The sequence below is a fragment of the Leptonotus elevatus genome, chromosome 10, assembly GCF_054856555.1.
Source record: "Leptonotus elevatus isolate MCC_2025b chromosome 10, RoL_Lele_1.0, whole genome shotgun sequence".
NCBI classification, from domain to species: domain Eukaryota; kingdom Metazoa; phylum Chordata; class Actinopteri; order Syngnathiformes; family Syngnathidae; genus Leptonotus; species Leptonotus elevatus.
In genome coordinates this window covers 11445421-11473115 of record NC_141248.1, presented here as the reverse complement: position 1 = coordinate 11473115, position 27695 = coordinate 11445421, and the positions used below count along the sequence as shown (strand labels likewise).

Below are 27695 nucleotides of genomic sequence, written 5' to 3'. Positions count from 1 at the left end.
GAGTCTATTGAAAGTGACGCACATAGAAAATAGGTTGATGGAATATGTTTGTTAGTAGCGGCCCCTGTTGATTTTCTTATATTAGCTCTTTGACTGCCAAGCATTTTCAGAAAAGAGAACATGTGGGTGCCAGCTGATTTAAGCATTTTGACTGATCTTTCAAGGTCCACAGAACATTTTGTGTTTGGACTATGGAAACACAGATACTACCAAATGAAAGATTGAACTCTCATCTTTCATCATAAAAAAAAGTTAGTTTCTACCTTATTCCGTTCTTCAGTAATCAACAATAGAAAATAGGTTAGTTTCTCCCAAATGCTCTTGTTTTGGACCAAAATACGGAGAAATCAAGCTTTTTGTGAAACGATATTATTTCATGCACTCTAGTGAATTTGACACCTTTCTTTTTCCATGAATGATGCCACAAACACCTAAACAGTGCTTTACTTCTGTAAAACACTACCACCAACAATGAAAAAGTGTTTTTTGATAGCAAAATACGTTTATTTACATTAAACAGTGTAACAATTTGACAAAACAATTTGGCAAACTATTTACAAATGTGTGCAACTGTGGTACTATTTACAATTGTGTGGATGTTTCAACTGCAGTTTTTCTTTTTGTGAGGTATATTGTGTAAAACTCCCCTGCGTGCAAGGGGACGCAGCAGGATTTGCACCACAGATTAGTTTCACTGCGATTGCCCCTTCGCGTGCACTTTCTTGCTTGCCTTTTTTTCCGGGGAGTAGCAGGTATATACTGCAGTGTGTGTTTGGCCATGTCATCAAGTCTACTCTCAGGATCATGATACGGTGACCTGGTGTTACGTCTGGCTTCCTCATGTCCTTCGGTTCCTATACCGGGTGGTAAGAGATGTTCAGATCCATCTTATCCACTCCATTCATGGTGGCATCGTAGTCCAGAACCAGTGTCTTCTCCGTGATCAGACTGTACCCACTCCTCCGATGAATATGCATTAGACTCGGGGTACTCTTAATCGTCCGATTGAACGTCCGCCTGTACAGAAGTGCTCGGTTGTGCACCACGTTTTCCGCCGTTAGCATCGCTAGCCGGTGAGGCTTTACGACGTGATCGAAGCCGCCGTGTCAACGCTTCCAACTTCGGCGTCAACCTCGGAGCCACCATCATCATCATCAATGTGCTCTTTAGCATTGGTCGATGCTTTTCGTCTTTGAAAAAAATGCTCAAGCGTGAGCTTCTTGCAACCGGTCGCCATTTTCGCTTCCTCAGCCATTCTCCCCTCAACACTCTAGCTCCGCCTCACGTCTTCTACTGACTCCTACCCGATCTTGTCCAAAGAGAGTCATCGCTGCCATCTAGTGCCCAAAAATAGTCATTATACTAACTCGATCTGCTTGATACTTTCAGCACAGCTTGCCAAGGCTTTCCTCCACCCGTTTCCAAAAAACAAACAAAAAAAACACAGTGAACGTCTTTTAACGTCTTTGGCGGCACCCATTTGGATTTTACTAAACGTTATTAAACGTTTTTGGCGGTCAAAGAGTTAATACCTTGCAAAATGAAGTCTAATATAAGAGTTGTATCAACAAATCTGCCTGCAGCAGTGTTTTAAAAAGGTCTTTAGATTGTTGCTGAAAAAACTAAACGTCCATAAGACTTGATTTATTTAGTTATGACATCTTGTTTAAAAAAAAATTCAACCTCAATTTATCTGCCAGATGACTGGAATCAGTGCAAGATGCCTATAACGCCGGCAATCAAATTAATGAATTGATCTTTGATTGATTCTTTTAGCTTTATACCAAAATGTTTGGGCTATTATTTGGTCCATACACAACTCCTGTATTACTTACTATGTCAACTTTAAAAACAAACTACCCAACCAGCAGACAGCGATCAAAACAACCCCTGCCCTAACTCAGTTTGTGTACGTATTGCTCAGGTAATTATTTCAATGTCAGCCAAGAACTAATAAAATAGTTTTTAATTTGGGGGGGATTCATTGAGTGAAGTATTTTTTGACAAAGCCAACATGTAGATCCATATTGTTAGCTTACGTTCTATCACAACATGACAACGTAATCGTGACAATCGTTGAAAATTCAACTATGGCCACTAGGGGGTGTGAATTGCCTAGGACCTGGCGATTCGATTCATAGGTCACGATTCAATTCGATTAATCCCGATACGAATCTATAAATTGATAATTGCAATTTTTTTTAACTCAAATTTAGAAAATACAAATCAGTAAACTTGTACATGCACACTGTAAGATTTCTATGAAAATGTATTATTTATCTGAAAATTCAGGCTTATAACTGAGCCACTGCACTTAACAGGTTGCAGTCTGTTTCATGTTTGAACAGCACTGAAATAACATATTAAGGCTTAATGTTCCATTAATATAACATTCTTCCATGCTTAATGTGTGAATCCTAACCCTAAGTAAGACGTTTTGTTGAATATTTCCATCAAAAATTGATCCGGTCGCATATTGAATCGATTCGAGAATTGCGTGCTGTAATATCGCGATATATTGCCGAATTGATTTTTTTTCTAACACCCCTAATGGCCACTGTAAACAAGTACCAATTTGGAAACAACTTTTGGTTTGCAGACTTAAATCACACAGTTGGTCTAAGTCTGTATTGAAGTCATCAATATTTAGTTACTGTTTCAATGATTATATTCATTCAGATATTTATGAATACATGCCCATGTATTTGTTTCTCCAAAAACAAGCTGGAGTTTAAATATTGGTGATATTTTGTTTGATCGTCTCATGTTTGTTCCAGCCTGAACTGCAGCGCGTCTCGCCTATGCTGTTAGGATGCAACTATGTGCCCGCTCGTCTCATTTTAGTCACAGAGGTTCATTGAGGCCAATGTCTAATTTAGTTTCCCACCGAGATTGAAATAACCAAGGTGCAATTTGGGGCATTTTTACAGCAGCATATTTGAAGTAGAGACATGTGGGAGCTTTCTCCCCCCACCTCTTCACCACCTCGCAAACGTTTGAGAAAGTGTCGCTCTTGCTCACAAGCACATGAACTGACGACAGACTGTGTCAACATAATGTGAAAGGCAATAAGCAGGCCTTTCATGTAAAACCACTTGAATTTTAATTCATCTTCTAATCAACAACTCTTATTTCAAATGTTTACCACTGAGTCACAGCTACCAAAAAGTCCTAAATTAGCATGGTCCGATTGAGATACTTTCTGTTTTGTCCTCTGAACATCCATTTCACATATTTCTTACTCAACCTCGAAAAATGGACGACTTTCTGCCAATGAAAGGCAAAGGCCACATTGATTTTCTTTTGTAGCAATATTTGGTCAGCTCAAGCTGCCTTTGCTACAGACGAGATGCCCCACAATGGCACAAATAACACTTTGCTGTTGAAAAACACTGAAGGAGACGATTCATTCAATCTGGGATTCTTATACAGTATCTCGATTTAAAGCTGCATTTTGCCGTTTAAAAAAGGGAATATGAAAGCTTTTTCTACATCATGCATGCTCCACCAATGCTCAGATGAGTATGAAGAGCCCTGACTGTTTTACTCTGACTGCACCTATCCGCTTTTATCTTCCCTTTATAGTAGAGTGTGCAGATCTACACGGTCCACAGTTTCTTTGGGGAGGGGCGACCGTGCACGTACTCGCACGTGCACCACGAACGAGCCTGGCAGATGCTGCAGTTACGCGTTGCGGCGCGAGTAAAAAGAGTGCACAAAGATTCTTTAAGGCTGCTGTTGCACGCATTCGAAACATATTTAATGTTACAACGAGGTCAAGTTGTTGCACGGTTAGATGTCTATTGTATCTCTTTTTGTTGGTAATGGGGTATATGCCACGAAGGAGGCGGGACTTCTGACTCCCTGGTTTTCACACATCAGCTTTGATACGTACAGCTTTGTTTGTGCCCCTCGGTTTGCGCGTTCCTGCGAGTGTGTCGTGCGTCTGTCTCAGTTTGCGTGGTTCGGGGGCGCAGGGGTAGGGGTGCGAGTGTTGGAACGCGGCCATCAGTGGACGGAAACAACGCTGATGTGTGGAACCAGGAAGTTGTTAGTCGGCGGCATCTATTCTTTTATATGGTATGCTTGTAGATTGTGTAGTGTTATCTTATTTCAATTGGCACCTACTGGGCCGTTTTGTTGTTGTTGTTTTTTTTTTTTTAAATCGATGCCTTGTCTTTAGCAGTACTTGTGTAAATGTAAGAGAGAGAAATCTCTGAGACACTACCACAATTAGCGTTTAAGAGCAGACCGTTTCACTTTTTTAATAAGCTACTATCACTATCATTCGTTCAAGCAATAATCCCTCCTTGGACATATTCCAGTTATTTGTGTGTGTGTGCGCCAGCCAGACCGCAGTTCAACAATTAGTTCCACTTCTCGTTTCATTGTGCGCGTGCTCCTGCGTTGATTTGTTTGTTGTTTGTTGTTGGATTCAGATAAAAGCGTCCTAACCAGCGTTGTGTGTTCCCTCATGTTGTGCTCGTTCTGGTCTGGCCTCAATGTTCGTGTGTGGTTTCAATCAGTTCCGCTGGCCAGGCAGATACTACGGCACAGTCTCCACTAGCTCGGCGCTACTAAACATTTGTCTGCTTTGATGCTCTCCGCCTCTTTTGAGTCTGCTTGCTCGCTATATTAGCTCTGTGCGCTCAAATGAGTCTTCATAAGCTGATAGTGCATGATCAAATAATTAAGCATAAAACCCAGGCATCTATTAGGGGTAAGGCACTAAGGTAAGCCTTTTTTGTAAATACATCGGGGGGGTAGAAGTGGCATACAACAAATTTTTAGACTTTTACATGGAGGAGACTGGGAGGGAGGAATCCTTCACGGCTACAGGCATATTGTCTCGTTGCCATGGAGACAACCTTCATCCACCGCTGGAGTGTGGAGACAAGGGTCTAGTGTCCAGTTGCAGTTCTTCATCCAGGGGACCCAGTAGGGCTTCAGTTAGCCAAATTTGCAATCACTTTCGTCAAGACGAGACACCAGCTTCTCCTTGGTGGCAGCCATTTTGTGAAGGAACTCAAACATCGCATCCATCTTGCGATTGAGTTTGCATGTGTCTGAGTGTTTATTTGTTGACAGCTTGCCCAAGGAATGAAGTACTCATATTGGTATTGGTCTGGGAAAAAAGTGTTATCGAACATCCCTAGTCTTTTGTTGACAAACACAGTGAAGTTCTGTGTTTCTAAATACAAATAGCCAAAGGAAGTACAGATCCCAGCGAAAGAAACAGAAAGTCGTGCTATCCTGCGGCGTGTTTAAAATATATCGTATCATTTGCATCCGCTCATATAGTATATAGCCTCTGTGTGTATATGTATGTGTGTTGTCCACATGTTTTTGCTTTAACAGTTGTGTTTACCAGGACAGCAAAATTCCTCTGCATTGCCCTTCAGGGACACCCACCCAAGTGCATTGTCAACACACACACACACATGCATCACTATAAACACATGTACAATATGTGAACAAACAAACGCGCATTCTCCCAGAAACACATGTAAGGACACAGCCGGGTCTCTTCAGACCTTCTTGATTGCTCTGGTCTGATTCGAATTAGAGGCTCATCATTCTCAGATCTCCCTAATGGCTCTGAGGTCGGGCGGTTTGGTGGTTTGATGCTGATGCCAGCGAACAATTGGTTGAGGGCCTGCTTGGATGGCACACTTTGGTGGGAATGTGTTTCGTTTTCAGGAAGTCAAAAACAAGACCTGCACATTTTTAACCCATAATACTCCTTTGGCAGTCGGAGTCAGGAGGCTGCACATGCTCGGAATGAATCGTCTGACCACACGATTGACACGCATGATATAAAGTGCAGATGTTATCCTAATATTCAGATAGCAGGTGTATGCACTCACTGGTCAAATCGTTAAGTGCACTTATGCACTCTGAGAGCTAACGTCATGGTTTGGCGGGGTTGAGGACCTAAGTAGAGGGAAGCGGAAAGGCAAGGCAAAAAACTGGTAAAAATGATATATGCATGAAAGCAAACATTCCTGTAGTATGTTATGAATAAATAAAGATCACTCAGCCCTTTGTTCGCAAGAGATTGTTGAATGTCATGGTACGCCATTGTTTCATATTAGAGCACTAGGTACCTGTGCGCCAAGAATTTAGCACTCACTCAAGTAAAATATATATTTTTACATTCATTATTTTTACAACTTTAACAGCTCCACTACCTTCATACAGAGATATTCAGTTGAAAAAGTGCTACAAATGACCTCTGAATGGTGAATAATGGCCATCATGTTATACGCTGTTGCATTCGAGCGTCACATGGACACCACAAATTATTAGCAGTCGCTTCACACAATGCGAATTGTGCGCCTTTCAAATCCTGCTGACTCCCGCACAAGAAATAAGAAGAGAGGGCTTCACAGAATGTGCTTCAGAGCGGTAGGAGATTGTAACTGTGCACATCTCTGTCCGCTCTCCTCGCGAGCAAAAATAATCTAAGTCTTTTGTCTTCCTTCCTTGTCTGTTTATTAAATTAAACTGAATCTGGTAAATAGTGTAAAAAATATAGCCATCAATTTCATTGTATGTGTGTTACCAATAAATAAATTAAATAAAACTGGACACACAACTTTTGTTTTTAAAAACTCTAAAAATCTTATATTACAGTGGACCCATTCAACTTACGGTTCAACTTACTAAAGTAAATCCGGTTAAAGTATTCGTAAAGTAAAAGTAAAAGAGATATGACTTATTTTTGTCTCCTCATGTCATCATTTACAGCATCTCCACAATTGGTGACCCCGACGTGATCACTATGGTACATTAAAATAGTATTCAATAAACTTCAATATTTTGCATATCTTAAAAGTTTTTTTTTTTTTTATGTTCCCTTTTAGTAAAAATGAATATCGGCTCCAAATATTGGTCTTCGGCTACCTTGACTGCTAATAATCGGTCGCCCTGGAAAAAAAAAACATATCGGTCCATCTCTAATTTTTAGTCACATATGGAGGATGTCTGGTCCTGATTCGAGGATATCCAGTGTAATCTTTCTCCCTTTCTCTCTTTTATTGCACTGCCATGACCCACATCTCTGAATTGTGCCACTTGGGAGCACAAAAAAAAAAACCTGGAAGTGTGCCATGTAGTGTAAATGAAGTGAAATGAGTGCCTTTTTCTGTGGAATCAGGGCTTTGTTTATCTTTACCTCTCCTGTCATTTTACATCGTCTTTGTACCACTCTGCGCAAACTACTTTTCTTTCACAACTCAAACCGAGACGCCTTTGCAAAGACTTGACAGAAGTGTGAACTTATTTATAAGGCTTTGCCAGCTATTAGAGGGAACACATTTGAAGTGAGTGTGGAGGGAATGCGAATTCAGGGCCGAGAAGCCGGGGACACAGACGGCAAAACAGATAGAGAAGCGAGCGGGAGTTGCTCAAATAAATAAATATGGCCGGGAAGTGTTGAGTCCATGCACAGGACGCGGTTTGGCTCGTTTGTGTGTGCGTGCGTGCATATATGAGTGCGTGCGTGCATGTGTGTGTTTATCAAACCCAGCTGGCACCCATTTGCCTCGGAATGAGTCTGCACCTCTCGGAGGCCCAAGCTTGCCCTGCTGTTGAAGGCCTCTGTGTTGTATAGATGTGCACGCACATATATGTGCGTGTGTGTACATAATAACCGCTTCATTAGAGCAGCCTGTGGTGCCAGGGAACACATAAACACCCAGACATGCTGTGTATATACATATATTTGTTATATTATATGTGAATTATGTCTTCTCCTCCTATATGATTTTAACACACTCATATATATATATACTCTGACGCGCATACTTATAGAGCCACAAGATTTCAGGTTACGCAAGTGCGCACATAGACCCCTGAAAAGTCCCACGGGGTTGCCGAAAACGACTTCCAGATGCAGGTTGAGCACAGAAAACACACCAACACAGACAAACGGGACAAATCTTCTGCTTAAGTGGAAGTCAGCAGAACTGCTTTTGGAATTAATGAAGTGCGTGTGGATGTGAAGAACAACATGAGTTGACATGTTTACACAGACAAAGAGTATGGCTTGTTCATTTTACAGATATGGCCAAGAAAGGAGCAGGAATGGATTTCAAAATAAAGTTCACTGTGTGGTCTCAGATTAAAAAAAAAAGAATTCTATCTATTGTGTTGTCAAAAATTAATCGTTAATTTAGTAATTGAGTAATCATTTAGAGTCATTATTTAACTTAAAAGTGTCCAGATTCTACCATTTCAGCCTTTTAGCAGTAATTCTCTGTGAATCAATTATTTAATCGATTAATCGAATACATTTTTATTTTGCATCAAAATGTACTACAAAAGCATTTTTTCCCTGATTACTGTTTTTTGACCAATGGTTGTTGTTTATTTTGTATTGTTAAAAAAGGGGGATTGATGACCGAACCAGTAACTGAATTAGAGCTGTCAAAATGAATCGATTAGTCGACAAGTAATCAATTAAAACATAAATCGATAACTATTTTAATTATCGAGTAATCGTTTGGAGCCATTTTTTTATTTCAAAATTGTTCAAATCCTCTGATTTCGGCATATCAACAGTAATTGTTCACTGATTTCTGTAGTCCTTCATGAAAGAAGACTGATTATCGTCTATGTTTAATCAAAATAAGACATTTGCAAACATCTGTTTTTACTTTGGAAAACAATGACTTAACCGGTACAATAGTACAACATCAATCCCCCCTTTTTTAATCACTATATGAATACAAAGTACGAAATAAACACCAATCACTAGTTAATAAACAGTAATCGGAGGAAAATGCTTTTGTAATACACTTTAACGCAAAATTAAAATGAATCCGATTAATCAATTCTGAAAATATTCGATAGTGACAGCCCTAAACTGAATTAGTTTTAAAAAGGTTGGTAAGTACTGTAAAGCAATCCCTCTTGTGTGATATTTATTAGCTGTTTAGTTGTTTTTTATAGTCACTAAACAATACCAAATAACCAATAATTGGTTAATAAACAGTCATCTGGGAAAAATGGTTTTATAATACAAATTAATGTAAAACAAAATTGTATCCAATTAATCAATGGAATAATCGATAGCCTAGTGACAGGCCTCTAAAGCGCTTGTTTGCTTTTCCAGATGTGGCCAACACCTACACTGAGCCCCTCATTCTGAGGTCCGATGTCATCCCAGAGAGGACGCAAGGCAATGACGGAGGCAAATGCAAAAGCAGCCCCTCGCACCCGGAGCTTACAGCACCCGGCAGGAGTATCACATGTGAGTAAATAGCGCACTCTCACGCACACATTCGCAGAGCCTGGTGAGAATCGTGTTTCCATTGCATATCACCAGGTCGGATGAGTCACATTCTCCTGACCTTTAACAAATAGGCCCACAAAAATATCCACATTGTCAGCCAAGTAGGTTACCTTCTTGATTTTTCAACCCGAGCAAGCCTGCGTCCAAATCAGCACACTTGAAATGAAACATGTTTCCCTCCTTTACTTCTGTCTCCTGCCTCTTTTCATTATGGGAAAATGAGTGTTGTTACCTTGACGACAGCGGACGAGTGCGGCTGCTACTGTGAAATTTGCTTCCATTTGTAAGTCTCATTTAATTGTTCACGGTTCACGGGACATTATGTTATCAGTCAAATCAATATGAATCCTAATGAAATATTAGATTTAATCAGTTGAAAGCCACACGGTCTGATGTCACATTCCTTTCCAGCAGCCTCGAAATCTGCTGCACTGCGTGTTTTAGCAAAAAATAAATAAAAAGGTTCTGCTCGAGACTTTCCTTCTTATTTGTACGGATTGAAACAATAAAGAGCAAAAAAAATAAAGGTGCTATATCAGAAATATGAATTACATATCAAACACTTTTTGTGGACAAATGGAATGAAGCACAAAACATGATTACCTGTATTTTCCAGTGCTGGCTTTTAAGAGCGCTTTCCTGCCTACCTTGTTTCGTAAAATCAACAACCTTGGATACAGGTGTAATAAAAGGCACTGTCATATGGTGTTCCACAGGGCTCTTTTTTGGGGGCCCTGCTGTATTTATTGTATTTGCTGCCCCTGGGCCCCATCTTAAAACTCATTAACTGCCATTGACGGCTATAGAAGTCAAAAATTCATTTGAACTATTTCTATTAGTTTACATTTTTTTTCATACAAGAGTATGAAAACCTAGAATTTTTGTATTGTACATTTAGAACAGGTATACAATTTGTGATTAATTGTGAGTTAACTACTGTAGTCATGCGATTAATTCCGATTAAAAATTGTAATCGCCTGACGCCCCTAATTTTTAATAATCTTTTCGTATTTTTTTTTAAAAATAGGCGATTAAAATGTTTAATTTTAATTAATCGCATGACTTCACTAGTTAACTCATGATTAATCACAAATTTTATATCTGTTCTAAATGTACAATAACAATTTTTTTTTCTAGGTTTTCATACTTTTGTTAACAAAAGTGGATTTTTTTTATACTAATAGAAATAGTTCAAATGAATTTTTGTGTAAATAAAATTGAGTTAAAAATAGTTTTTTAACATAAGAAAGCTACTCTGGAGAATGGCTTCATCCCCGCAAAATGTCTCTTTGCCCTCCAGCGCTCCTCCACCCCTCTTTTGTGACGTGCGTGTCCAAAACACCTGGAGTTCCTTTCTCTTGAGTCCTATCGTTATCAGCCGACACCACCCACTCCCCTCCCTCATATTTCATAGTCCGACGTGTCAGCCAAAGCGTCTGCCTCTCACTCTTTTCGTCTGGAGCTCAGCTACGCCCGCCGTATCAAAGCCAAAGGTTGCACAATGACGCTGCCGTTACACCACCACGGATTTATATTTGTCTGAGTCTGGCTCCGGTTTGGAATAAGGCAAATGTTAAACCAGCATTTGCACTGTGTCATTTAGTCACCGGAGCCGAGTGCCCCGATGGGTGCTTCACATTGTCTCAATCTGCATTTCCTGCCATTTTGTCCCAAAGGAGCAAATGAGGAGTGTGAAGGCTGTTGAGTAAGGTGACATGTGAGCTTGTGTTAGAGGACGTTTGTTTCCTGGAATCCGGTGAGGGCTGACGCGCATATCCAAACTGCTCCTTGCTAATAGCTACTTTGTGGCAACGGACTGACCCGAAGCTCAGTTCGGAAGCGTCAAAGTAGGTGAATGGTGAGTGTGTGAGTGGGTGTGTGAACGTCTGCTGTGGCTGTCTGTGGTTTTCCTTCTCTACCTGTCTTCAGTCTTCAGTCTGTGTGTGTGTGCGTGTGTTCCTATTTTCAGGGCCACGGTGGTGCTAGTTGAAGTCATGGGTTTTATATGCCTATAAAATGTATGCAACCCGCTGACTCCATGAGGTATTCAGAGAGTTATGCAACATGGGTTTAGTTGGAATCTTTTGCACCTCTTTTCTCAAATAAGTTACTTCAACTGTAACACAACCACAAATTAAGACTGCTGTGTTTGTCCTGATTTTGCTAAACACACGATTTATAAGGCTGGGCAATATATCGAAAAAATATCAATATCGCGATATTGGCCCATGCAATATGCATACCGCTATATATATATATATATATATATATATATATATATATATATATATATATATATTAGTATTGTATGCTTTTATCTGAATTTGACCAGTCAGATGACAACTTAAATATACGTATCACCACCCAATAGGGTAATTACAATTTCATTAATTAAGAATACATTAAGCTGGCTTATTTGGCCACATGAAATAAATGTCAATCTTTCATTCGATAATACAATTTTATTTCTTTAGGTACATGTTACAATAGGGTCCAAAATGAGTCAGGCTGACACTATAAAATATAAGATGTAAGGCTGTGACTAACGAATATTTCAGTAAGATTATTCTGTTGACTATTATTATAATGATTTCTTCCCCCCAATTGAATCCCCATATCCAACTAAGGGACTTGCAAAGCTCGGGAATAATTGATTGATGATTGATTTCAAGTCACGGTGAGTTCAAGTTCACAATATTCACCTAGAGTTTGAATGTTTTTTCTTGACGTAAGAAAGTATTCAAAATGTCTTTATGACAAGAAAAAACATTAAAAACTCTAGGCCAGGGGTGGCCAAGTTCGGTCCTCAAAAGCCGCTGTCCAGCCTGTTTTCCATGTCTCCCTGTTCATGAATCAGCTGTGTTAGTGGAGAGAAACATGGAAATCGGGCTGAATAGTGGCTCTCGAGGACCGAACTTGGCCACCCCTGCTCTAGGCTCGTGGTTCTTAACCTAGTTGGAGGTACTGAACCCTACCTACCCCTCTGGTTTCCTATGGACGAACCGAACCCTTTTTGAATGAAAAATAAAATGTATTTATTTATTTATTCATTCAAATTCAAAACCTAAGTATCGGGTTTACTGTTGAACAAAATGATCAGGAGAGCCTTTTCATGAGTATGGCTGTCTTCACCTTGAATTTAGCAAGAGTTGCGTTCTTGTATTCTCCATCTCTATGCATCTTAAGAAAGTGTTCCTTTAGTTTTGCTAGATAGCTAGTTGTGCTTGAGTAGAATTGCTCAACTTGGCATTACAAATCATGTAGTTTAGGACGCTGACTCCCATCACTCAACTTTAAAACAACCGCCACTTTTCCATTTTCTTAAGATGGAACTCAGCGCAGCAGATACAATGAAAACAACAGAGGCCCCTGAATTGAACCCTGTGGAACACCATACGTTTCATTATACAAGTGAATGTATATTGCACGTATTCGTCCGACCACTTTCTTTTTGCTTGACATTGTTAATTTTAACTCTTTGACTGCCAGACGTTTTCAGAAAAGGGATGCCGCCAGTGCCAGCCGATTTAAGCATTTTGACTGATTTTCAAGGTCCACAGAAAATGTTCTGTTTGGACTATGGAAACACACGTACTACCAAATGAAAGATTGGACTTTCATCTTTCATCAGAAAAAAAGAGTTTGTTTCTACCTTATTCCGTTCTTTAGTAATCAACAATAGAAAATGGTTAGTTTCATCCGATTTCGCTTGTTTTGAACTCAAATACGGAGAAATCAAGCTTTTAGTGAAACGATATTATTTCATGCATTCTAGTGAATTTGACACTTCTTTTTGTCCATGAATGATGCCACAAACACCTAAATAGTGCTTTACTTCTATAAAACACTACCACCAAGAATGAAAAAGTGTTTTTTGATAGCAAAATACGTTTATTTACATTCAACAGTGTAACAATTTGACAACAATTTGGCAAACTATTTACAAATGTGTGCAACTGTGGTGCTATTTACAAATATGTGGATGTTTCAACGACAGTTTTTCTTTGTGTAACACTCTCCTGCGTGCAAGAAGACGCAACAGCATTTGCTTGATCCATTTTATCCACTCCATTCATGGTGGCATCGTAGTCCAGAAACAGTGTCTTCTCCGTGATCAGACTGTACCCGCTCCTCCGATGAATATGCATTGGACTCGGGGTACTCTTCATTGTCCGATCGAATGTCCGCTTGTGCAGCTCCGCGTTTTCCGGCCTTAGCAGCGCTAGCCGCGCTAGCCGCGCTTTGCCGATGAGGCTTACTACTTGTTCATAACAGTCACGCCAAAGCTTCCAACTTTGGCGTAGAGCTCGTTGTCATCTTCATCATCATTATCAATCTGCATTGGTCGATGCCAACTCTCCATCGCCCGATCGAATGTCCGATTGTGTAGAAGTACCCGGCCGGCTATTGTGCGCGTTTTCCGGCCTTAGCAGCGCTAGCCGCGCTAGCCGCGCTTTGCCGATGAGGCTTACTACTTGTTCATAACAGTCACGCCAAAGCTTCCAACTTTGGCGTAGAGCTCGTTGTCATCTTCATCATCATTATCAATCTGCATTGGTCGATGCCAACTCTCCATCGCCCGATCGAATGTCCGATTGTGTAGAAGTACCCGGCCGGCTATTGTGCGCGTTTTCCGGCCTTAGCAGCGCTAGCCGCGCTAGCCGCGCTTAGCCGTGAGGCTTACTACGTGTTCATAACGCCAAAGCTTCCAACTTTGGCGTAGAGCTCGTTGTCATCATCATCGTTGACATCAATGCGCTTTTTAGTATTGATTGATGCTTTCCGTCTTTGAAAAAAATGCTCAAGCTGAGCTGCTTGTAACCGGTTGCTTGGTCAAGCCATTGTGGCTTGGATCAGCCATTGTCTCCTCAACACTCTAGCTCCGCCTCACGTCTTCTACTGACGCCCACGGTGGGCGGCCCATCCAACCTTGTGCAAAGAGAGTCATCGCTGCCCTCTAGGGGCCAAAACGAGTCTTTGACTAATCAGATCAGCCTGATTCTTTCAGCACAGCTGCCCAAGGCTTTCCTGCACCCGTTTTTGAAAAAAAAAAAAAAAAACATAGGGGACGTCTTTTAACGTCCTCGGCGCCCTTCCCTAGGTTTATGCTAAACGTTTTATAACGTTTATGGCAGTCAAAGAGTTAAGGGATTGCAATAATAAAGAAATCACACGACGTACCACCACAACAGGCACAAGTCGACTAGTTAGCGCATCGGATTCCTTGCAGCGCAGATAAGCTAAGCAATGTTGCGTGATTACAAGTGGCCAAGTGGGGCGTATCATCACAAATCACATTATGAGTCAGAGCTGTGTCTTGATGTCTGCCAAACCCCTCAGACTGACTCATGAACACCTGGTGTTCAGTCGAACCCAGGTTAAGAACCACTCCTCTTGGCAAACGTTTGCAAACAAACCCTGACAAAATCTGACGGGAGCACACTTTCGCCACCACTGCAAACTCAGTGGGATATGGGCTTAATTGATGCGTCAGATAAAAAAAAAAAAACGTTTTAATTTCCATTCCTTTAACAGGAGATTATTTTCAAATCAACAGTGCACAAACATAGATGAATTCTGATTCAGTTATTGGTTTGATCTGTAACGGGAAGAAAATAGGCACAAATTTTTATGATTTTTTTCCACAGTAAAAGCTACAGAAGAGGATTAGGGCCAGTGAAGAGAAAAAAAAAGTTGGCAGGATTCTGACTTTATTCTCACTTTTCTGACTTTAAAGTCAGAATTCTGAGAATAAAGTCGAGATAGAATAAAGTCAGAATTCTGAGAATAAAGATCTTCATCTCAATGGGTTTTTATCTAAAGGTATATTTAAAAAAAAGTCAGAATTTTGGTTCAAATTTTTTTCATCAGGGTTCAGATGAAAGGTTTTCTCGTTTAAACTGTTTGCTAACGTCGTTTGCTACCTCTAACGAACGATGCCGGGAAAAAAATTCATATCCGCTACGCTCGTAAACACTCGCAAGCCTTTCTAACTCTAGAATGCGCCCGCACCTCTCGGGAACAATTAGCGTGTGTTTGTTATTTGCGTGAGCGTGAAGAAACAGTAGCAAAAACAGAAGGTTGCTCAACACTGACGTTGCGATGACACTGTAGCACAAGCATGTGTCTGGCGCTGGGCCTATGACGAGCCGTCTGAGAGCAATGTGCCGCCAGAGGTTTTTAACATGTGTGAGTGTGAGAGAAACGGACGCACTCCTCGCCGGTGATGTCACGAACCTGCCGCTATCTTTGACGTCAGGGTCCCAGCAGGATGCGTTCGCTTAACGGCCTTGCCTCACCAGGCACTTGTAATTTATCACAGAGAGGGTGTTAGTAGTTGTTTATGATACAGGGCCGAGCTAAAAATGCTAGCTTTTGGTTTCTCCCTGACTCATGCTATACTTTTGCAAGAAGACGGGTAGTTTTTGTGCAGATGTGATGACAGGCCAACAGACAGATGGCCCTGATAAAAGTATGATGTCTTTTACAAAACATTTTTTTTTTTCTTCTTTGATGCATCTTGTCATCGTGGGGTGTGCAGTGTGTCATTGGTGGGAAATTTAGCAGGGCCGTGACAAACTGCACTCAAGAGAGACTTCAGTAGCTGCAACTGCTCAATTTAATCAGATCCAAGACGAGAACTATATTGAGCATTCTGACATTTCAAAAGAGGTTGAGATTTCTGCTGGTGTTAACAACATGAATTTTGGTTGCTTTGAGTTTTAATTGTGAGAAAGTTAAGTCTTGGCGGAGCAAGTTTATAAACCACTACCTGGTTTCGGCCCCAAAAAAGTATTACGTGAACGCACGCTTGAGAAAACGGGGTCAAGGATTGTGTTTTTTTGTTGTGGCAATATTGCATGTCAAGTCATGTTGTTTCTCTTCACGTCTTCAACTCTTGGCTATAATACAAGTCTAACCATATTCTTCTCATGTTTACACAATATTTCCATTCATTTGTCAAGTGGAATTCACTAAGGCAGAAGAAAAACAGTCGCTAGGTTTGAGATCAACAGTTTGAATGTCACAAAGCACAAGAAAAGTCTTTCCAGCATGTAGCGTTATTCGAGTAATCATCACTCTTAAGCACCAGCTAATATCATATCCTTGACGTGTACTTGGCCGTTTACAAAACGCTGTGCAAAATACAGAACACAAATGCTTCTGCAAATCTGTGATTTTCTAGGATTAGAAAAAACTCCACAGCCAACGTGCGCAGGCATGAATGCGTTTTTGTGTACTCTGAACATATTTCGCTCTTGTTGTGTCTAAATACATCAACACATACTTGAGAATATTTGAACACTCCAACAAGTATTAGATTGCTCATGTGTAAAGAAAACTAAGAGAATGTGTTTATCAGTAACACAACGGTAATACTGACTACTTCACTACATGCCGTATTATGGAAACTACTGCTTTTCTAGTCCATAACTGTACCTGTAATTGTCACGATTGTTCTGGTTGAGTACTTTTTTTAAATTTATTTTTTAATTTTTTGCTTTTTAACTGAGCTCTCTTCACCTTGAATTTAGCAAACGTTGTGTTCTTGTGTTACTCATCTCCATGCATCTTTAGGAAGTGTTCCTTTCGTTTTGCTAGAGAATTAGTTGTGCTGGACTAGAATTGCTCAACTTGGCATTGCAAAGCATGCAGTTAGGACGCTAACTCTCAACTTTATAGAGCACTTTAAAACAACCACATCTGTTTTCTTAAGATGAAACCCAGCAATGAAAACAGCAGAGGCCCCAGAATTGAACCCTGTGGAACACCACATGTTGCGTTATACATATGTCCGACCACTTTATTTTTTTGCTCAACATAGTTAGTAAAAAGGGAGCTTTTCACATTTTCAACATGTTAAAGGTTATTTTTCTTTTTATGATTTTAAAATTCTAATAAAAAAGTGCGGGGCGCTCCCAAGCATAGCAACATGTTTTAGAAATTTAGCCCTGGCTTGTATGATGTGTTCCTTGGTCTTCATGATGCTGTTTGCTTCCCAATAATCTTTTAACAGACCTTTGAGACCATCACAGAGCAGGTGCATTTATACTGAGACTAAAATTGAGGTCAACATCATTTGGAAATCATCAGGGAACTTCTGGAGTCAGTTGGCTGAGTTGGAGAGAAAAAAAAGGAGGGGGGGGGGGTATTTTCACACACCCTACTTTGCAGCATATCAATTTCATTCCAGTACACAAATCTAATTACATGTCTTTGTTTGAAGCCTGAAATATGGCAAAAGGTCAAAAAGTTCTATTGGGGGGGGGGGGGGGGCGTGATTGGGAGAAGACACTGTATACAATATCATGAACAGCCCTCCTTAATTGAAAGCTTTCACCATATTCCCCTTCAAGCAGTGGCAATGAAGCCGTTCTTGACAAACAGTCATCCTGATGCCAACAGAGGATAAGTAAAGAGATGAACACGTCTCCGGGCTGGGAAGAAGGAATGTAAGTACAGGGCAGGCCAGATATGCCAGCAAAGGAGGTCGAGGGTGTGTGAGTGTGCGTGAGGAGGGGACACGCTGCGCTTTTACTCTTTGTGACTCATTTTTAATTGCACGCTCTGGCACGTTGCACTTAATAATATGCATACAAATATAATACATGTGCTTGTGTTTGAGGATTGGGGACGACACATGCTGCAGTTTCTCAGTCTCATCACGTCAACAGCATACATTGGCCCGATTTTGGCTGTTATTTTGAACCGCTGCTGAATCACTGCGCGCATGAGTCACGCCTGCTCCAAATATCGAACGGCGTACAAACACTGACCCATTTCTTTGCTTTCCTTCTCTTTCACGTTCACATCATCTCACTGCTTTACGTTCTCAATTTCAGACAAAGGGACCTTGTGTTGGGGTTTTTTCTTCTTTTTTCGGAGTCGGGCCTTCACGTGTTCACGCATGCATATATTTGTGTGCGCAAGTGGGTTTAACCTCAAGCTCTCTTTGGAGACAGTCCTGACTCCTGGGCTCTCAGAGTTGGTCTGTTGGCATGCCAGATCCCGCTACGTATATTCATGCTCTCATACACACGCACCGCACTAACTCAACAAGCGACAATCCTTCGAGGACAATGCAAAAAATAAACGCTCAGACTTTTGTATTCATTCCGAGGAGAAACTATAGTTTCTTCGAGCAACGTGCGTGAACTGAACACACTGGCTGTGCAGCTTGCCAAACATCTGGAGCAAAGTTAGAAAACGCTGAATGAAAAGAATCTTAAATAACAGCGGATTGGTTGCGCGACGCCAGACGTGAGCCAGATAAAACAGTCCTTGTTGGGTTATCTGTCTGGGAGCGGTTATCGAACAGACGCTTTTATTGCTAGTCGTGTTCCTTAGCCAGAGTTTTAAGACCACACTCTCAGCGTGTGTGCATGTATGTGTGTGTGTGTGAGGTGACGAGCAACTACTTTGATTTTTTTTTCTCTGCGTCTGCTGTGCTCTACTGTGTCCCGTCAAGCCTCACCACGCCTCCAGACACCATATGCTTTATGGTCAAGAAAATAGTCCGACCTTTAAAGGATGCTATGAAATGCTGACATTAAAGCAAGGCTTTGACTTTATTCTTCATTTTAGATTGTTTAACTTGGCAGCAAAGGTGTGTTTTCCCACCTCCTTGCCGCTTCAGCGTTGACTTAAGAGATGAAATATACCACGTTAGGAAAACCCTAATTGGAAAAATCTAAATAGTGATTCGTAAATTCAATTTTACTCGCATGTACTTTTATTATGGTTTATTTTTCAAATACAGTCCTGGTCGACAAGCATGGATCGCTTTTGTGTTGTGTTAGCATCAGTGCTAATCCTTACTGTTGAAAACAATTGTTCCAGTAATTAATTTGTTTTGCTAGTCAAACCTTTAACCGGTTTTCACCAGGTACTCCAGCTTCCCCACACATCCCAAAGAAATTATTCTTCGGCTAAATGTGTAAAATATGTTTGTCTATATGTGCCCTTCAATTGGCTAATGACCAGTTCAGGGTGTACCCCACCTCCTGCCTAACGTTAGCTGGGATCGGTCTGTAACTCTAGTGAGGATAAGCACTATATAAAATGAATGGAGCTCATGTTTCAATTGTTCAAGTTGTTCCTTCTTTTGCAATCAAGGTTGAAAAAAAAGTACAAATCCAAAGAAAACAAAAACAAAACAAATGTAAAGAATTCATTGTGGCTACACTTCCTCACTATATAGAAACGTCAGCCCCTTCGTTTGCATGAGTGGTTATCTGACGCAATTGCAAGTTACTTAGTTACTATTACTGGGCCCATTTCTAACATTACATTGTGCAGTTAGTTAGCTAGCTAGCTAGCTATGCCTACACCCCGAAAATAAATATTTTCAATACATTTAAAGAATAGCTTGGTGTCGTAATTTAAATTCCCAAGCGAGGTAGTGACGCCACGGAGGAGCTCGCCATCCATCCGGCGGCCGAGAGGAGACCCGGAAGCCTGTTAGCTCGCAAGCTAGCTGGTGGCTAATAATAATGCATCAGATCTATATAGCGCTTTTCTAGACACTCCAAAACGCTTTACAATTATTCATGCACTCACACATTCACACTCTGGTGGCGGTAAACTACTTTAGTAGCCAGAGCTGCCCTGGGGAAGGAAGAAGCACACTTGCGTATTGTTCTCTTCCTGAGACGAAACACAATCTTTACTGGGGAGAGGTCGAGGCCGCAGGCAGACCAGTCCGGCAAACTCTGTTCCTGCAACCACACATTGGACCAATGCACACAGTGTGGTTTTGTATTGTTGAAATATTTATGGCCACTTGTACTTTTTGGCATTAATGGAGTCATAACACTCGGTCCAAGTTACTGACACAGTCTTACGACATGACAGGAGCTTGGCTTTTCAGTATGTAGCTGACGAGAAGGTTCTGCGGAACCCACAGTGTCCACACCGAATTCAACTGACCACAACACACATTTCTACCGCATGACGGTCCAGCCCAGTTGCCCTGAGCGCAGACGAGTTGACGTTACTTCTCCACACAGTTCAAGTTCTACTTCCTTTTGGAACATTGGAGTTGAATTTGGCATAGGTGGATGTAACTATTTATTGTTCTGTTTGACAAAGTGCTGCCAAAGAAATCTCAGGCCCATGTGGTTCTATCAGCAATTGATGAATAACTACTCTTGATGAAGTGAAGTGGTGTCTTAAGGATCGTACATCATGGGTGTTCTGCTTAGGCTTGACTCCTTTGTCTTTATATGCTGAAATGATCCGCGTTCAATGAATCGTTTAATTAAATTATGCACCATAGAGCGGGGCATATTCAAAAGCCATCTTACATTTCTTTGGATGAACATCGGAATCATTCAAATTTAATAGAATGCATTTCTCAGAAAACTGCTGATCCTCTTTCTGTCTTTGCTGCGAAAGGATAATATATTGCTGGAATGTTTGACACCTGTTTTCAAATGAAATCATTAACATTAAAACCGGACAGTGGTTCAGCGGTGAGTCAAGGTTTGTCTTATGCTGAAGAAGAGTGTAGACAAGTAAGATGAGGTTTCAGATGAGTGAATTAAAAGCTCTTTGTTGCCTTTGTGCTTGCTTTTAACTCATTTGCTCCCACAAATGTATAAAAACGTTCTATTTTAAATATGACTATGGTCCCAAAAACGTATTTATGGGGTTTTAATGTTTTTTTTATGCTATAGTATACTGAAGGCTTTGATGCAGCCGCTGACCTGAAGAGATCACTTAAAGCAATGGTAGTTATTACAAAAACGGCCAGCAGGTGGCAGCAGAGTATAAGAGAGCAGTCAGGGCCATGTTGCAACAAAGCTCATTTACCCACAGTTTTAAAAAGATTTGTGAATAATGATGAAACTTAGCTATATTCTAATGCTAATTGCTGCAAAACAGAAACAGATACAAATGTATTTTTTTCCTGATGAAAGAAGAGACTCTAATCCTTCTTTTGGTAGGTTGCATGTTTTTATAGAAATAGAACACAATATTCTGTGGGCCTTGCAAAATCGGTCAAAATCCAGTAAAACAGCTGGGAGCAAAGGTGGTTGCTTCAGTGAAAATGGCTGGGAGTGAATGAGTTCAATTGAACCTAACTTTAGAGAACGTTTGCACAAGTACTAAGATAAGCCTCAGGCTAGACTAAAGTCGGAGATCAAGCCTGCAAATGCACAAACAATACGAAAATTGAAATCAAACACTTGCAATAATAGTGTGATGGCCCCTGGTCTAGGGGTATGATTCTTGCTTGGGGTGCGAGAGGCCCTCGATTCAAATCCCGGACGAACCCTGGCTCAAAAGGTTCACAATAAAGAAGGGGGAACGCACAGGGATGCAATAACGATGATGACCCAGGTGCCCCTGATTACAGCTCCACCCATTTACCTCCTACGATGGCCATCACAATAGTGAAGAAGTTGTTATCTTGTATTTCTATGATATGAAGTCATATCACCTTAACACTACCCCCTTTGTCTTTTTACAGGTCAACCAGCAGCCAGATCCACACCCATCCACCCCACCCAGCCATGTCGGACGCAACCCAACAGCCACCTACGCAACGGAACCAAACATCACGCGCACACACACTCCCCTCACTGTCCGCATCCCACGCCTCACACACACTCGCTCCAGTCTGGCGGGGACAGGAACGGCGGCCCTCATCCAAAACTGGGCTCCCTCCCAAGAGGAGGCTCATCCACCTCCTCCTCCTCCTCCTCGGCGGGGCCCAGGAACTGCAAGAAGTTGCAGTCTAACCCTTCCATCACCTCCCAGAGCAGCAAGAGGAGCAAAGGCAGCTCCAAAAGTAGCTCGAAGAGCAACAGCTCCAAGAGCAACAGCTCCCAGATTCCCACAGAGGCACAGGATGGTAAGATGCACACGACAGTAATAACCTTAATCATAATACATCAACAAGATTCTGCCCCTTGGCTATGACAACTTTTAATAGTTAAGATTCAACATTTACGTCATGACAAACTAACTACAGGGCTATGGCATTAATCATCATAACATAGAGGACTATCGTTGCCATCTTCTTGGCAGCACGGTGACCGAGTGGTTAACATGGTTGCCTCACAGGAATATGTTTCTCCAGCCTTTATTACGACGATATTCTCTCTGAACCTTTTGACTTGAATGTAGATGACAAAAAAATTCAGTGTACGTTGATGCCGTCTGCCCTGCTTCAATGCACTCCGTACAAATTGTACTGAGCTTTTACACTGTCCAGCTCTTCGTCACGCTAGCAGTTTTGGCACCAGGTCGATTTTTTTTTAGACACTTTTGTGAGGTCTTTGACATAATAGGTCAACTGGAAAAATCCCAATGTTATTGTTTGCAGAGGCAATTGGTAAAACCTGATCTGGTTTGCGTTTTCTTGCAGGGCGTGACGACGTGGAGACAGATAGCAGCATCAGCTATATAAATAGTATGACATCAGATATCATAGCAGGGAACCGTAACAAGGAATATCAACACAGCACAGCACAGCACAGATGTTTTGTTTAATATCTCTTGGCCAATCAGTGGGCAGCTGTGTGTTTCGCTCCTCCCCTTAAAAGATTGTCATTGAGCCCTATTTAAAGGGAGTGAGAGGAGCATCTTTGATTGGACATGACGGAAATCAGTGTTCACTCACACGTCGGCTTGTGTTCGCCTGAGAAATGACAAAACCTGGTCTAACTTACTAACTAATTTACGCCACCTGCCATCACAATCTTCAATTTATGAAGATTGTGAAACTATAGCACTGCTTGTTTAAACTAGCGAGAGACCAATTGTTTGTTTGTTTTTGGGGGGGGGGGGGGGTGTTCAGGAACAATACTGACCATGAGTAAGACAAAGAGGCTAATAACGGATAGTTGGAGCTGATATTCATGATCAGTAAAGAAAAAATCAATCATCAAAATTTTGAAAAATACTATTCCAACTCTTAACTTTGGTTTATTTAACAACTTTTCACATTTGCAAAGTTTATATATAGATATTTTTTTTAAATCTTACATAATATATATTTTTGTTTTGGCATTCTAAAAAAAGGTGTGATCAGTATGTCTTCAAAAATTAAATAAAAACTCAAATTAATATCTCCTTATATAGTTTTGTACAGTAAATTAATTTTCCAAAATTTCAACATAACTAAAATGTTAAACTGTTAGTTATCTTTTTTTTAAATTTCTAACAAAAAGTGCAGTTCCCAGGATCAGCAGCATCGCTTCTAAAGTAAACTGAAATTTTAATTAAATGGTTCTCTGAAGCTAAGGCAGTTTTAAATTGATCCTTTATTGGCCGTCATGTTTTTATTTTTTATTTTTTAAAAGGCCGAAAGTGATATTCGTCATATGCCAAATACCGACACCGATAATATAATGGGCTGAGTTTACCCCTATCTTAAACAACCAAATGTTCAACCAATCCATATAACTTTAACTCTTTGACTGCCAGACGTTTTCAGAAAAGGGATGCCGTCAGTGCCAGCCGATTTAAGCATTTTGACTGATCTTTCAAGGTCCACAGAAAATGTTCTGTTTGGACTATGGAAATACACTACCAAATGAAAGACTGGACTTTCATCTTTCATCAGAAAAAAAAAGTTTGTTTCTACCTTATTCCGTTCTTTAGTAATCAACAATAGAAAATGGTTAGTTTCATCCGATTTCGCTTGTTTTGGACTCAAATACGGAGAAATCAAGCTTTTAGTGAAACGATATTATTTCATGCATTCTAGTGAATTTTACACTTCTTTTTGTCCATGAATGATGCCACAAACACCTAAATAGTGCTTTACTTCTATAAAACACTACCACCAAGAATGAAAAAGTGTTTTTTGATAGCAAAATACGTTTATTTACATTCAACAGTGTAACAATTTGACAACAATTTGGCAAACTATTTACAAATGTGTGCAACTGTGGTATTTACAAATATGTGGATGTTTCAACGACAGTTTTTCTTTTTGTAACACTCTCCTGCGTGCAAGGAGACGCAACAGCATTTGCACAACAGATTGCCTCTTCGCGTGCAAAAGCTCCACTTTCTTGCAGGCCGTTTTTTCCGGGGAATAGCAAGTATTACTAACATTGGAAATGTTCATATAATAATTATAATGATACATTTGTGGTTTCAAAGAAGAATAACATGAAAGCGTGAACTTTGTCTCCAGACTGCTGCGTTCACTGCATCCTGGCCTGCCTGTTTTGTGAATTCCTGACGCTGTGCAACATCATGCTAGACTGCGCCACCTGCGGCTCGTGCGCCGGCGACGACTCGTGTTTCTGCTGCTGCTGCGCGTCGGAGGAATGCGGCGACTGCGAACTGCCGTGCGACATGGACTGCGGCATCATCGACGCCTGCTGCGAGTCCGCGGACTGTCTGGAGATCTGCATGGAGTGCTGCAGCCTTTGCTTCTCCTCCTGAGGTCACGGCGCCCGGGGGGGTGCGACACACTCGTCTCAATCTTACCACCGCAAAGCCCGGGAGCGATTTCGATCAGCGTCTTGTCAAAGCTGCAAAGTGCTACATTCAGTCTTTGTTGTCATAGCTTGGCCAGGACTCTGTGGCTCTCACTATATTGGCTCCGCAATACAAAACGTCTCTCACAAAAGACTCTGAGAGCAGTCAATGGTGAATTCCTCCCTCTTTTATGGATCGAACAGCAGCCCCTCCTGCTTTGTGTTGGCTGTCGGCCCGTCGCTACGCAGTTGGACGTGCGCCGCAGACTTTCAGCTGCGATCCGCTAGCGCGCGCAGACTGGATGTTCCGACGGAGCTTCTCGTAAGTGACTGGAGTTCTCCGAGCGTGAAAAATGACCTCTAAAGGCAAATGAGAAAATGGATCCATTTAACCGGATTTTAGCGTTTCTGTTGATAAGAGCGGCGGCGTAATGGAAAAATTGAAGCTCAGCTCTCTGTAGAACTGTCCTTGGCAAGGTTAACGTCTTGCGGTTTGATTGCATACCGCGGCCTTTGCGACACGCTCGGCCCGAGAGGCTGATGTCGGATCCATTGATGTCTTTGTCCGCGGAGAAATGTACAAAACAGAGAATAATGGTGGCTTGTGGCAATTTTATAGACACATTTCCTTTGTTCGTAAAGTGTCTCATTTAACGGACGTAATCAGCGAAGAATCATGAGAGAGTCATTCATCAGCTTGCAGATGGGGCGCATCAAATCAGGAACGTTAGTGATGGACATCAGCGGGCGACGCTTGATGACATTTATGGTCACATTCTCTGCTTAACATGTGAAGGGAGAGTTCGCAATCAAATGGCTCTCCTCATTTCAGAGTTCACTTAGTGTTTATTTTTACTGATTTGAGGAGCTTTTTGGCTGCGTCCGCTGAAGTCTTCCTCATCCAAATGGTCAAAACTGGTAAAATTGGAAATAGAATAGCGGCATCTATCTTGAATACATTTCGTCTTTCTTTGTGAACAAATGGCCTTCTCGGCTTAGCTCACTGCCTCCATTTCTAAGTAGATTCCAAATCTATTAATCCTTTTTGGGGGGGGGTAGATTTTAGTTCAGATATTTGCATTTCTCCTCTAATGTGAAAATCACATTTCTGTGTTATCGGGTTTGGCCAAGCTAGCCGTAGAGCAGGTACTGCTAATTGAATTCCACCAGTGAAAATCTCATATGGCATTATGCTAAGTTGGATCCACACGCTCGTAGTATGAATGGTACGCTTTTGATAACAGGCCCACAACTCTCATAACATCACACACACTCTTTTCAAGCCACACACTTGTGCTTTATAAATGACCTGATACATATCTCCCATATTTTGTGCAATTTTGTTTCTTAAAAATAGCAGAGTTTATTATGACTGGAACGTAGTTTCTTGATTTATAAAAATGTGTACATAGAAGGGTTTGTTTTATGTGATGATGGTGAATTCAAATCCTATTTTAGGGTCTGAGTTTGTTACACAATACACAAAGAGGGACAATCACGCTAATAGCAGCAACGCGTAAATGCACGTTTCTGGAATCGAACACGTGGAACTGGAGAAGATTTTATGACCAAGAGTGTCTCAAATTTTCCAACATGCTGAAATTGATCATCCTGGGAAGCCCTGGAAGACAATGCAATATTTTACAGAGATTTATGAAGGGACAACTGGATCACAGAATACTACCGACAAAAGGATTAGGATGCCGTGTTTGGGGTAAGATACAAAATATCAAAGCACTTTAACTGGGAACACGTTCTCTGTCGCCAGACCAACCATATCACAAGGACCAATTTTTTTATGGACAAGGCAAAAACCAAAGGAAAATAAATATCAGTTATTTTTGGGGTGAGTCCTCACCGTGAAACTACTTTTACCGTCAATGGTCAATAACTGATTTCCATTGATTGTATTCTTTAAAGTGGAAGTCAACCCCCCAAAATTTTGGGACAATAATATGTTCTATGCAGCCCCAAATATGGTACTCTGGTTAATATTACATTATTGGAATATGAGTTAAGCAGCAAAATCCAGCCGTTTTTATCCATCTCAGGGGGCGGCCATTTTGCCACTTTGTGTCAACTGAAGATGACATCAATGTTGCTCAGGTCTCAGGTAACAGCCAATCACAGTGCAGCTTCAGAAAACAGGTGAGCTGTGATTGGTCGTTGCCTGAGCCCTGAGCAACTGTGATGCCATCTTCAGTCGACAGCAAGTGGCAAAATGGCCGCCCCCTGAGATGGATAAAAACGGGCGGATTTTGCTTCATAACTCATATTCCACAAATGTAATATTAATCAGAATGTCATGTTTACAGTAGTGAGATCACATATAACATATTATTGTCAAGAAATGTTTAAGGTTGACTTCCACTTTAAGTACTTGGTGCAGGCTAACTATGACATCAGCACATTTTATTTGATCTCATACAGTTTAACTAAGCTTAAAACAACACATGTACACTAACTTGTCAGTGTAATCAAATAGTTACTGAGAACCTTCCTGAAATACATAATTTATGAGCACTACACTTGAAACAAACATCAGCCCCATGTTAGCAATAGTAAACAAGCTCGCTCCTGAAAGGTCAAATGTCGCCATGTTGCGATGATCTGGATGCAGTGTTAAAGACTGTTTGATTGGTCTGGAAAAAGAGAACTCAATCTGGAAGTGGATAGCATCTACAAAATGTCATATGGATAAACATTTGACTGGAAATAGAGATTTTTTTGTACCATACAGACAATGTTCCTTCATCCTATTTCTTTTTTACCTTTACCTTTGTAGATTTGTAATCGTTTGGTGGGTTTTTTCTAAAGTGGTTTATATATAAGCTTGCCCCCTTGCTAGTAGTTTAAAACTATCACAGTTCAGATGAAAGGTTACTTGACTGTTGTCCACAATAATGTCAATTTGTTTACAACATAGCAACTTTATGTTCATTTCAATTTCTGTC

The 27695-nt window shown here is 40.9% G+C and overlaps 1 protein-coding gene across 1 annotated transcript in view; it reads left to right on the top strand.

Annotated features, from left to right (window-relative positions):
• The window catches only part of mdfi (MyoD family inhibitor), a 33158-nt gene extending 6389 nt beyond the window's left edge, over positions 1 to 26769 (top strand). The window contains exons 3-5 of the mRNA XM_086087181.1: positions 9119 to 9256; positions 21774 to 22157; positions 24453 to 26769. Coding sequence (XP_085943307.1) covers positions 9119 to 9256; positions 21774 to 22157; positions 24453 to 24706 — 776 coding nt within the window. The 3' untranslated portion in view covers positions 24707 to 26769. The remainder of the gene's footprint in view (positions 1 to 9118; positions 9257 to 21773; positions 22158 to 24452) is intronic.
• Positions 26770 to 27695: the final 926 nt, after the last annotated feature.